Below are 12263 nucleotides of genomic sequence, written 5' to 3'. Positions count from 1 at the left end.
AGCCACTATACCAAACTGACTCAATCAATTTTAAATTGTTTGTCTTTTGAAAATTAAAACATGGCTGTTTATAATTTATTCTTTTAAAATTGTATTAAGGGAACATTTTGGTCTGAAAATGACAGAAAAATCTCCTAAAACTCTCTTAAGGCTTATGGCTCTTGCTCAATAAAGCAAATATTAGAAAAAGGGATTTAAACTGGATTTAGTGTACCTAGCTATGCTTAATATGTTGCCTATTTGTCCCTAAGCAAAACTGTCAACAACTGATAGTGACATCTTATAATACTGAAAAAAATGTAGTTCATATGCTAGTGAAATTGCTAAGCCTACTCCTATACATGTCCTTTTAATAAAAAAACACCATAAAAGGGGGTTCTCCACAAATTTAAAATGTTTTAAAGGACACACAGCTGCCCATTTGTTCTGAATATTGGCTGAAACTGAAAATAGGAAATGAGGCTATGAACTTGTTTTTGGACTGCAAGTTGAGATCACATAGCTGAACAAATCTTCATGCAAAAGGATAAAGCAAACTACATATTCCTAGAAAAAGATTCTGTACTCGCCTTTTCCATGACATGCCAATTTCCTACAAGGAACATTTATTATGAAAAACTACATAGAAGTCTTCTCCAATGCTCTCATGCTAGCATATAGCATATAATGGTTGGCTATCTTGGAACAAGCCACTATACTAGAGGGTTTTTTTTTAGCAGAAGCCTGGTAGCTATGGAATATCCTCACTCATAAACGTTCACCTCCAACATCATACTTCGGCAGAAACCAATGTTTTCAGTCTCTTAGGTCTTTTAGTTCTCACATATTTCTGCTCTACCTTGCATTCTCTGCCCTTCTTGAATGCTGTCTTTTTATTGTATTGCTTTTCATTTTATTTGTAACTTTTCTTTTTGTTTGTATTGTACACTGCCTTGAGTTACAGGGCAATTTAATATATTTTATAAATAAATAAAACCAAATATAATGCAGAGATCACCCAACTTTTTTGGACAAGTGGTGAAGACTTTACTTCACCAAAAAATTATTGCCCAATATCATTACTAAAAAATGATTATAAGTTATTCTCAATGATTTTAGCTGAGAGAATGAAGATGGTTTTACAGGACTTTATTCACGAAGAGCCATGTGGTTTTTTACCTAAAAGACAGCTGAGGGACAATATTAGAAAGGTACTGGATATTTTGGAATACTTAGAACAGGATAATGGAAAGCAAGCAGCACTGATTTTTCTTGATCCAGAAAAGGCCTTTGATAATTTGAACTGGATTTTTTGTTTAACGTTTTGGAAGATATGGACTTTGGCAGGAATTTTATTAAATGGGAAAAATTGATTTGCACCTCACAAAAGGAACAGATAATTGAATTAACAAAATCCTGTGAGATACAGAAAGGAACTAGACAAGGATTCTCCTTGTCACCATTGCTATTTATTTTAGCTTTGCAAGTATTGAACAGAGATATAAGATGAGATGAGAGAATTGCTGGAATGAAGATTAAATGGGAAACACATAAATTATGGGTGTTTGCTGATAACCTGGTGATAAGATGAAGTTGTTAACGAAGAATATGAAAATGGAAAAACAAATAGAATCTATGGAAAAAACTGGTTTTATGATTGAGAAAAAAGTCAGTCATCACTATGACTAACATAAATTGTATGTTATTCCAGAATAATTATGTTAAGACATGGAATGAAATCAAGAAGGATATGTTAAGATGGGAGAAATTACAACTGTCATTGTTGGGGAGAGTTTTTGTGATAAAAATGAATATTTTGGCAAGAATGATGTTTTTGTTTCAAACAATACCTATTAGGACAACTGATGTACCATTTAAACAATGGCAGAAAGATATATCTAAGTTTGTATGGCAAGGGAAAAAACCAAGAGTTAAAAATAAAATATTTCAAGATACAAAGGAACAAGGAGGACTGGGGCTGCCTGACTTGAAATTGTATTTTAAAGCCTGATGTTTAGTCAGGATGAAAGAGTGGGTTTTGCTGAGAAATAACAGAATTTTAGAATTAGAAAGGCACGATCTGAGATTTGGATGGCATGGTTTTCTATGGTGCAATAAAGTTATAAATAATGTAATAATGTAGATTTTAAGAATCATTGTATTAGAAGTGCCATATTGAGAATATGGAACAGATATAAACCCAGATTGTGCCCGAAAATGCCTTTATGGGCCTCAGCACACAAAGCATTTTACAGGAAAGAAAAAGTAGGTAAAGAAAAACGGTTAACTTATCAAGAGTTGTTAGAGTAAGAATATGGAGAATATAAAATGAAATCAAGAGAGCAATAGGCTGCAGAGGGATTTAATTTTCAATCATTTTCATATGAACAGTTAAGAGATTTAGGTAGATAATAGGACATTTGAAATTGAGCAGCAGAAGACAGAATTTGAAGTTGAACTATGTACAAATGATGAATATGTAATTGCTAAAATGTATAAACTTTTGTTGAAATTTGAAATGGAAGAACAAGTGAAAGACTGTATGATAAAATAAAACTATGGACAAAATATACTGATGGAACAGTAGGAAAATATGTGGTTAAAAGAACTGAAATTTACATTAAGTTGTAACTTAAAAGACAACTTTTATAAAATGATAAATGTTGATAAATGACTCTAGAAAAATTGTCTAGAATGTATAAAGGTACTTCAAATTTATGTTGGAAATGTAGACAACATGAGGGGTCATTTTATCATGCTTGGTAGGCTTATAAAACAGCCAGAAATTTCTGGGTTCAAATACATATAATTCAACTGAAACCTGAATTTTTCTTGCTAGGATTAATGGACAGTCAATTAGAAAAGAGCCATGGAAATTACTTTTATGTATGATTACTGCTGCAAGACTATTATATGAGCAAAAATGGAAAGACTTCCTCCATACCTACAATGGAGGAATGGTTGGTGAACATGAAGAACTAGCAGAGATGGCAAAATTTACTTGTTTGATTAGAGAAAGATCAACAAATACATTTATCAGTGACTGGAAATGCCTTATGGACTTTTTGCTGAAAAAAAAGAGAAAAATGAACTTGTGATTTATGGGTTTGGAGATTAAAAAGGGAAGCTTATGGAAAGAAATAAACTATGATGTTACCTTAGAGAGAGAGAGTAAAATATAAATGTGTTTATCACAGCTGTCAAAAAGATTGGAAGCCGCTTCTTTATAATCTTTTCTATTTTCTTTCTTACTTATTCACTATTCTTACTTATTTTCTTTGTTTCTTTTCTAATATTTGTACTGTTTTTATCTTGTTAAAAATTCTTCAATAAAAATTATATTTTAAAAAAAACAAAGCAATCACAAGACATCCAAAGACAGATAAAACATTGATCTGTAGCCACTACCGTTTTATTTTCTGAGAATGCCCTTGGAGGTCTATGTGGGGCCCTGAGGCACTGCCAGAAATACAAGGTATGTTTGCAGCTGGTATTTTACCACATTTGCTACCATTCATTTTTTAAATTTAAAATAGCATTTTAGAAAAATCAGTGGGTTAGGGAATTTGGTAGTCATCATAAATGTGTTAGTAGGTACACTGTTACCCACAGGCACCAAACTGGTCATGCAGAATGTAACCATGCCATACAGTTTGAAATAGTGTACTCCAAAAACAAATCTATTAACTGCTGTTTGAATAAACTAGGCATATATCTCACACATTAGTAAATGATTCCTGAATCTGTAGCAAAAGCTAGTATGATGTTCAGAGCAAAGGTCTCCAGCTCCCAGATATCCTTCATTTCCCAACTAGTAATACAGAGTTAAAGCTACAATGATAGAACACTTCATACTTCAAATGTTTATGTCTTAATAATACACTGAAGTTTAATTCCTTTACTCTACATACTCACCTAAATTGGCCTTCCCCAAATTGGCATTGCCTAGATGTGTTGGACTATAATTCCCAGAATTCCATATCAACATCTGGGATTTGTAATCAAATACTTCTGGAGAATGCCAGGTGGAAGAAGGCCGATCTAAAATGCACACAGAACTAGGGTCCGTGGAAACTTTAGAACAAAGAAAAAACAAAATGAAATGCAACACAGCCAAATGGAAACATTGGCACAGCTGGCAGAAACAGGATGTATTCAGAAAAGTGACTTTGTTCAGCCATGCAATAAGCTCCCTAACGTATACATGAAATCATATTTGGCAGTTTTCAGGCTATAGTTACATGAGATTCTTAATCTATAAATATTCAGATGCGTTTAATATATAGAATATCCAGCTTCATAACCGAGGTTAAACAATATGACCTTTTCAAAATGCAAGATGCTATAATTATGCCTGTAATTTAATAGTTAAATATTTAACAATATGCTAGCCTCAGGAACTTAACTGATGTAATTTTTATCTACAATTTAGACATACAAGAACTTTATATATTTAAATTACAAAGTATACTTTTGCCATACTGATATATCCAAAAAAACCCATACTACAAAGACAGAGTAACAGTGTAACAAGAATGTATATCTTATGCTCTTGCTTTGAGAGAATAACACTGCTTTGAAGATAAATTTCCAAAACTTCATTTTTAACATCATCCTATTAATAAGTAAAGATTAAAAAATAAACAGAAGCTACCTAATACAATGAAGATGCAAAAATATATTTGCTTTCCCATTATTTCAACTGAACTCCATAAAACTACAGTATGAAGTTTTATATCTGACATTTGAAACTACATAAAAAATTTTACCTAAGCAACTAAAATGTGGTAATGCATAACAAAGTGAGAAAGTCTCTTTCCAAACTTTTAATTGCACACTTTAACCAAACTTTTAATCAACTATTGAAAAATAAAATAAAATATATGAAAAATAGTAAACAGATCAGCAAAACTTGATTCCAATTACCACTTACTATAAATGCAGTTGTGGCATACTTCTTGCAATTGGTGGTGTACTCACTTTCAAAAAGGAAGTTAGTTTTAACTTTGACAACTATCAGAAGTACCAAATATTCCAATGTAGCTGTAAATTTTTATAATGATACATTCTAAGACTTGGGTATCATAAACTTCTCTGGAATAAAATACTTGAGGTTGTCATTGCTAATGCTACTCTTGTGAAAAGAGATGCTAATAGAATTTCATTTGTATCTTAAATTCCAAGTTATTTTATATTAAGAAGATAAGATATATGTATGCATGTTTTGGGAGGTGTATTATGAAATGGGAAATTAAAAGCATTTGAGTTAATGTTAACATACTTAGTGATAAAATAAGCATGAATAATAAAACACATGTGAATAAGTTATATTTATATTTAAGTCTTTGTGTACTAACTCTATTTGTTTATGAATTCTCAAGTAGAGAAATGGTAAAGAAATGCAGTTTCAGACTTTTATATTTAGTTATGGTCAGTGCAAAAATGGAACAGGAGAATGGGCAGCTGGATCTTTAAGAACTAAGATGGGTCATCACCACAGGTTAAATAATTGAGGTCTCTGTCTCTTAGGTCATTTTAACAAAACAAAATGAGAGCTCTCTGGGAAGAGCCCATTCCCTTTTATTATTTCCTTCAAAATGTTACATGGAAGTCAGTGGACAAGATATTTCATTCTATTTTAAATAGCTGAATGTGGACTTTCACTACCTGTTTTGAGATTCATGACTTTTCTAATACTTTTGCAAAGAGAGAGGGAGAGAGAGAGAATATACTCTGCTTACCACTTCAAAATAAGGAAGTATGATTCTTGCCTGTTATTCTGTCAAAAATAATTAAATGACTCCAACTTTAAAGTTATCCATCTAAAATATGTTTCATTTATTAGAGACATCTTGGAAGTTAAAAGGAAAGAGTATAAGAAAGCATTAATGCATTTTTCATGGTTAACAGAAATAATTTCCTTAGGAGCTGTTATTTTGCAAAGCCATACAATTTCTAAGCTTTGGGTGTCTTTCTCAGCCTATTTAGTATAATTCCATTTATCTAAATAGATCATCTAAACATATTTAGATTGGCTGCTCAATGTTGATATACTATATGAATTATTTTTTAAAAAATCTGTTCATCTCTATAGAAAAAAATAAGTTTCACTGTTATGTCTTGCATGCATCTTGTATTTATTATTACACTTTGTAATTTAACATGGAAGTCATAGGATAATTTGTTCTGGCTCTATTAATTTAACACCATACAAACTGTTTTGTTTTTTTTTAATCTAAGCATATCTTGCTGGACAGCTCAGCTCAGGTTGACTAACATTGTTAAAAGTAACAATATTGAACTACAGTATCCATTTTCAAATATCAACAATTTAAAACACTATAACTATGTTAGTGAAGAACTGCTGATTTGAAGACATGATATACAAGGCCCAGACCTGATTCACTGTAGCTATGGGCAAGTCATTTGAATTTCCATTCTCTTTTGTATTCCTGTTTGCAGAAGAGGGGAACAGGCTATATTCTACTTACTGTGTTGCTGCATGAATTAGGGATTATGTAATGTTTTGTATTACTTTGATAAAACAGCATTGTACATACTTGTGGAGGGACACTGGGACCATAGGCAGACTTGTCTGTTAATGGGACCACCATTACAAACCTTGATGTAAAGATTTTGCATACATGTTGGAGAATGTTGGAGAAATAATTTCAGGTTTCCACATGTTTAAAAACAAATTAGTGAAGGAAGCCATATCTGTATGAAAACAAACGTTTGCACAGAAAAAGAGAAAGAGAGAGAGAGAAGGAGCAGGACCTCAAACCAGAAAAATGCCAAATGTCTCTGGTTTGTTTGATTATGGAATTAGAATTGTAAACTGGCAAAGAGAAAATCTGATAAAACTTCATATATACACACACATAAAAGAAAGAGTTCCAGTTAATGTGTAAGGTGTATACATTGTTATACAGCTTCATATGTTACATATATGAGGGGATGCAGCCTGTCTTGGAGTTCAAATGGCAATGGGACAGGGGATTAAGAACAACAGTGACATTACACAGACAGCCAATGTAAAGTGCATTTTATGAAAAAATGATTTTGTAAAAAAAAGGAAATGTAAAAAAGAGAAATGCATGCAAAATGCACCTTGAAGTTATCACCCACCCTTAAAAACATCCATGTATCTAGACTTAAAAAAAAACAAAAACCCACCCCTACCTCAGTCTGAAGGTGACTTTCCCCCATACAATGCTACAGACATTTTCTTTCCTTAAATCCACCTAGGCACATTTAAGACATCGTTATTACCACCATTATCATCATCATCACATAGCATACCATCATTCTTAGTTATTATCACTGTTAATTATCACCATTGAGAAGCGGAGAGAGAGAAAGAGAAAGAGAAGAACGTTACTCGACCTTTCGTCCCCTGCATGTTGCCTGTCAGAGTCGGGCATGTTTTGGTCAAGAACTGGGTTTGGGGGCTTGGAGAATAGGCTTTCAAAGGCCATTGTGCTGGCTGTGCCTGTGTGCAGGGAGGAGGAGGAGGAGGAGGAGGAGAAGGAAGAGGGGAGGAAGGCAGGACGCTGCTGCCAGTGGTAGGGCGCTGGGAGAGGTGGAGGCGGCGCGCACTCGCGCGCGCACACACACACACACACTCAACGGGGGAGCAGCAGCGCTGCGTCTACAGGGCTGGACGTCGTGAGGTGTCCCCTCGGTGCAGCGGCGAACGGAGATTTCACTCACGGTTTTACTGAATGGGGGGGGGGACACCAACATATACACAGAGAGGCACTTTTTTTAACGGCCACTCAAGGGGAGGCTGTCCTGCGCCTCACCAAAAAAAAAAAAAGGGAGATAAAGGCAGCTTATGAGGAGGAGTTCAGTACACACAGACCACGGAGGAAGGCGGCGGCAGGAAGAAACAGGCAGAGCGGAAGGGAGGAACACGGAATACGTTGGCCGGAGAGATGAGCTGCTCTGGTTATATCTTCCTTACAAACATGGCGCCCGCCCGCTCGCTCGCCACTAGAGAGAGAGAGAAAGACGGGAAAAAAGGGGGACCAATGGCGCGCGCGGAATGGGGGGGTGGGGGCGGAGGCTGGACACGCTCACAAAATGGCGGCAGATGGAGTCGCTCACAAAGCACCGAGGAAGGCTAGGAAGGAAAACAACAGCCAGCTTCTCCCTGGCACCTTTCGGGTTGCCGTGACCGATGCGGCGTTTGGTTGCGCGCTCTTCTGTGCCTCGCTGTCGTCATCGGACATCGGACAGGCTTCCCCGCCCGCCATTGGTTCACGCCGCCGAGAGCAAGATGCCCGTTGGGCGCGCTAGGAAAAAAAAAGGAAAGCGAAAGGCGCGCGCACCCACGCGGCGATGGCGCAATAGCTTTCTGAGGAGATGGCGCGCGAAAGCTTCTTGCGCTTTTCCCGGCGGCGCCTTGACGTGGGCTTGAGAGAGGAGGAGAAGGGAACGGCGCTCGACACGGAAAAGCAGGGAAACTGATTAGGAGCATCAAGTTGCTTAGCTCATTATCAGTTCTTACTCACGCTCAGTAATGGTAGGACCCCACAGACAAAGGGGAAATGGGTTCGCTCTGGTGTTCGGAAAAGAGCAGGGCAGAACGTTCAGTAGTAGAACTTGGCTGACTTGGAAGAGCTAAGCAGGTGAAGCTTGGTTAGTCTTTGAATGGAGACCACTAGGAAACCTCAGGGCTGTAGGCTGGACTGAGAAAACAAAAAATACCCTTGGAAGGAGCTACGGGCAAACTCCTCAGTATTGCTGTCAAGTAAACAACATTTTTGTGACCATCCTGTCACCAGTAGCTGAACTTGAGACTTGAATGCACAACTTTATACATTTTTATATCACAAGTACACAGCTTGGCCTCTGACTCAGTTCAACCCCTAGTCCTCTAAAAGTTGTACCAAATTGTAACTTTTGAAATGACAGATTATTAAGTATGTGACTGGAGAATAATCTAACTATTTAATTTTAACCACATTAAAATGAAATAAAATATAAATCTTATTAAGGGCCAAATTGCTACTTTTTGGTTCCTGGCATGTAATTCAAAGGCCAAGTGCAGCCTTAAACCTAAAATCCTAAAAAACAGGCATCCCTAGTTTATATAGAGCCATCGGAGGAGGCTCAAGACAAGTCAGTGCACTCACTGCATGAGGCAAGAATCAATATATATTCATGGTGTTAAGATAGATAGATAGATCAGTGTAAATGTATGTCCATGTAGGTAACCTCAGACTAAACCCTGAATTTTTCTACCACAAAGGCATGGAACTTACCTGCAGTTCACAAGACAGAACTGGCATGCACAGGATGGAGAGAAGGTATGGGGTATCGGTGGGGGGAGATAAGTATATAAAACCCTGGCTCTGAGCATAGCAGTATATTTGTCATGTGATGTCTGCAGGGGTATGCAATTTGCCTTCTCAGACCTGTAAATGCCCACTCAAAACTCAGGTTATAAAAGTGCTACAGGTAATCCTTACTTAACAACCATTCGTTTAGTGACTGTTCAGACTTATGACAGTGCTGAAAAAAAACTTACAACTGGTCCTCACACTTACCACCGTTGCAGTGTCCCCATGGTCACATGATCACGATGTGGGCGCTTGGCAACTGGTTCGCATTTATGACCATCTCAGTGTCCTGTGGTCATGTGACCACCATTTTTGACCTTCCTGGCCAGCTTTCAGCAAGCAAAATCAATGGGGAACTACATGATTCGCTTAACAACCATGTGGTTTGCTTATTGCCCACAGTGATTCACTTAACAACCACTGCCAAAAAGCTCGTAAAATCGGGTCAGATTTGCTTAATGACCGCTTCGCTTAGCAACCAGAAATCCAGTCCCAATTGTGATCATTAAGCGAGGACTACCTGTACATGCTTATCTAGTAAAGGTTATATCTCTGAGGCAAACTCAATCCCTGGTGACTTCATGAACACTTTCATATGATTTTTTTGGCATTTGCCATTGTCTTCTTCCAGGATGTTTTTTTTAACTTTCCAGTCTAGCCTATAGTCCTGATCGTTTTAATTTTATTTATTAAATTTATATGCTGCCTGACTCCCAGCAACTCTGGACAGTTTACAAATAGTTAAAAACATTTAAAAACAAAAAAAGAATAAGGAGGACAGAAATTACAAAACTGGATGGGAACAAGAAAAACAACTCCCACAATCTAAAGAGGGTTTCAATGACCCTTGCCAAAGGCCTGGGTGAAGAGCCAGGTCTTCAGTGCCCTTCAAAACACCAGTAGGGTGGGGACTGTTCTCAGGGGAATCTCATTCCAGAGGGAAGACACTGCTACAGAGAAGTTGTGCTTCCGAGGTCCCAATGCGTGCATTGTTTAATCAAAGGAACCTGGAATGCGCCAACTCTGACAGATTGGCTGGGCAGATATTTTGGGAGACTCAAGTAACTCCCTCAAGTAACCAGGCCCTGTACCATGTAGGGCTTTATAGGTAACAACTAGCACCTTGAATCACACCTGGAAGCAAACTGTTAACCAGTGCAGCTCACAAAGCAGAGGTGTTACATGGGAATACCATGGCATGCCCATCACTGCTCATACCTCTGCATTTTGGACCAGTTGAAGCTTCTGGGTGATCTTCAAGGGCAGCTCCATGTAGAGTGCATTTAAGTAGTCAAGCTGTGAGGTGACCAGGGCATGAGTGACTGTTTGAAGGGTCCCCCAATTTATGGTTTATGGTGGTTGCTCATCCAAATTCTAACATCTGAACATCTTGATATCTCATGGAGAAGCTGTATCACCTGTGGTAGAGTCCAATTGATGCAGACAGTGGCCACATCTGAACTGTGGAACCCTGCCTCAGAAAGCTAAATTAGAATCTTCTTTAACAGTCTTTCAGAAGTCAATGAAAGCTTTTTTAATTAGAAAAGCTGTGTTTCACAAGGAGTGTACATTTATTTGGTATATTCTTTTAGTTGCTGTATCTGCCCACTGTACAATCCTTTTATTTATTTTTTCTTCTAATTATTATTCAGGCTGCATTGTGCTCCAAAAAAATATCATTAAAGACATTTCACTCCATAATACATTTGCCCGATCTGTAATGTCACAGGTTGTCGGAGATAATAAAGAATGAAGTTCCATATAAATAAGACCCTTTCCATACAATCATTTCATGTCATTATCCAGGCCTCTTGACCCTCTGCTGATGCCATGTAATCCCAGGAAAAAAATGTAGCTGCTTTAAAGAGTTGAAGAAAGGTGCTACATACATGCTACTACACAGTCAAAAGCACTTTTTTGGAATCAAATCTGAAATGCTGCACAGCTCTAATTGGTAACATCTGAATAGATACTAGTGTCTTGTTAAACTGGTCAGTCAGAAGATTCAATCACATAGTTCGAATCTTCTTTACAAAGGCTACTTTAGGAAATGTTTTGGAGATGTTGATAGGACCGCAAGTGATAGAGTTCAGACCAGATATGGAACTGAAATGACATTGGTCACTTTTGTGGGTGACCTTCACTGAGACCTGGATGAAGGAATTGTGGCTCTCCTGATCCTTCTAGATCTCTCAAAGGCCTTTGGTGCTATCAGCCATACAGTAGCATCTTTCTAGGCCATCTATTAGGATTGGTCTGTATAATAGTGGTTCTGCTCTGTTCTGAGTGGGCAGTTCCGAATGATATTAGAAGACTTGGTAAGCTCAACTCCCTGCTCCTTTCTGGATGAAGTACTGCAGGGCTCAGCGTGCCCCCACCCCATGGTATTCAACATCTGTGTGGCAGAGTAGGAGAAATCATTTATTAGTTTGGGGCAAGGTGTCATCAATACAGATGATACCAGTTGTACATTGAGACCCAGGCTGGGTAAGAGAGGCAGTGGTGGTTTTGTCCAGATGACTAGAGACTGTCAAAATCTGGATGGGATGAAATGATTGAACCTAAACCCCCAAACTGAATTACCGTTCAGCCAGAAGCCTTTGAGTTCTCTGGTGGCATTCAGTCCTCTTTCTCTTGGGAAGGGACTCATGGCTACTGCCTAAACAACTGGCAGAGTCTGTGGCTGGTGTGCCAGATGTGGCCCTACTTGGAGCTGGAGGACTTAGTGATGGTAATTCATGCCCTTATTTCTTGTCTGGACTCAGAAATTTCAGTGGTTCAAAATGCAGTGGTCAACATTGCTTGCTCTTTAATTTTATATCTACATCTGTCTGTGTAAATATTGTAATTAGATCTAATTAGATATCATGTTATTATAGATATAGATACAGATATATCTTCTTCTTAGCATTTTTCCCGCGCTATGGCAGGGTCCGC

The 12263-nt window shown here is 37.5% G+C and overlaps 1 protein-coding gene across 3 annotated transcripts in view; it reads right to left on the bottom strand.

Annotated features, from left to right (window-relative positions):
- ZC3H6 (zinc finger CCCH-type containing 6) overlaps positions 1 to 8053 on the bottom strand; it is a 195350-nt gene extending 187297 nt beyond the window's left edge. For all 3 annotated transcript variants that reach the window (XM_063302280.1, XM_063302272.1, XM_063302286.1), the window contains exon 1: positions 7366 to 8053. In XM_063302280.1, coding sequence (XP_063158350.1) covers positions 7366 to 7457 — 92 coding nt within the window. In that variant the 5' untranslated portion in view covers positions 7458 to 8053. The remainder of the gene's footprint in view (positions 1 to 7365) is intronic.
- Positions 8054 to 12263: the final 4210 nt, after the last annotated feature.

Source organism: Candoia aspera, chromosome 1 (assembly GCF_035149785.1).
Source record: "Candoia aspera isolate rCanAsp1 chromosome 1, rCanAsp1.hap2, whole genome shotgun sequence".
Classification (NCBI taxonomy): Eukaryota; Metazoa; Chordata; class Lepidosauria; order Squamata; family Boidae; genus Candoia; species Candoia aspera.
Note: the sequence above shows the minus strand (reverse complement) of the source record. Positions and strands in the feature narration are given on the sequence as shown.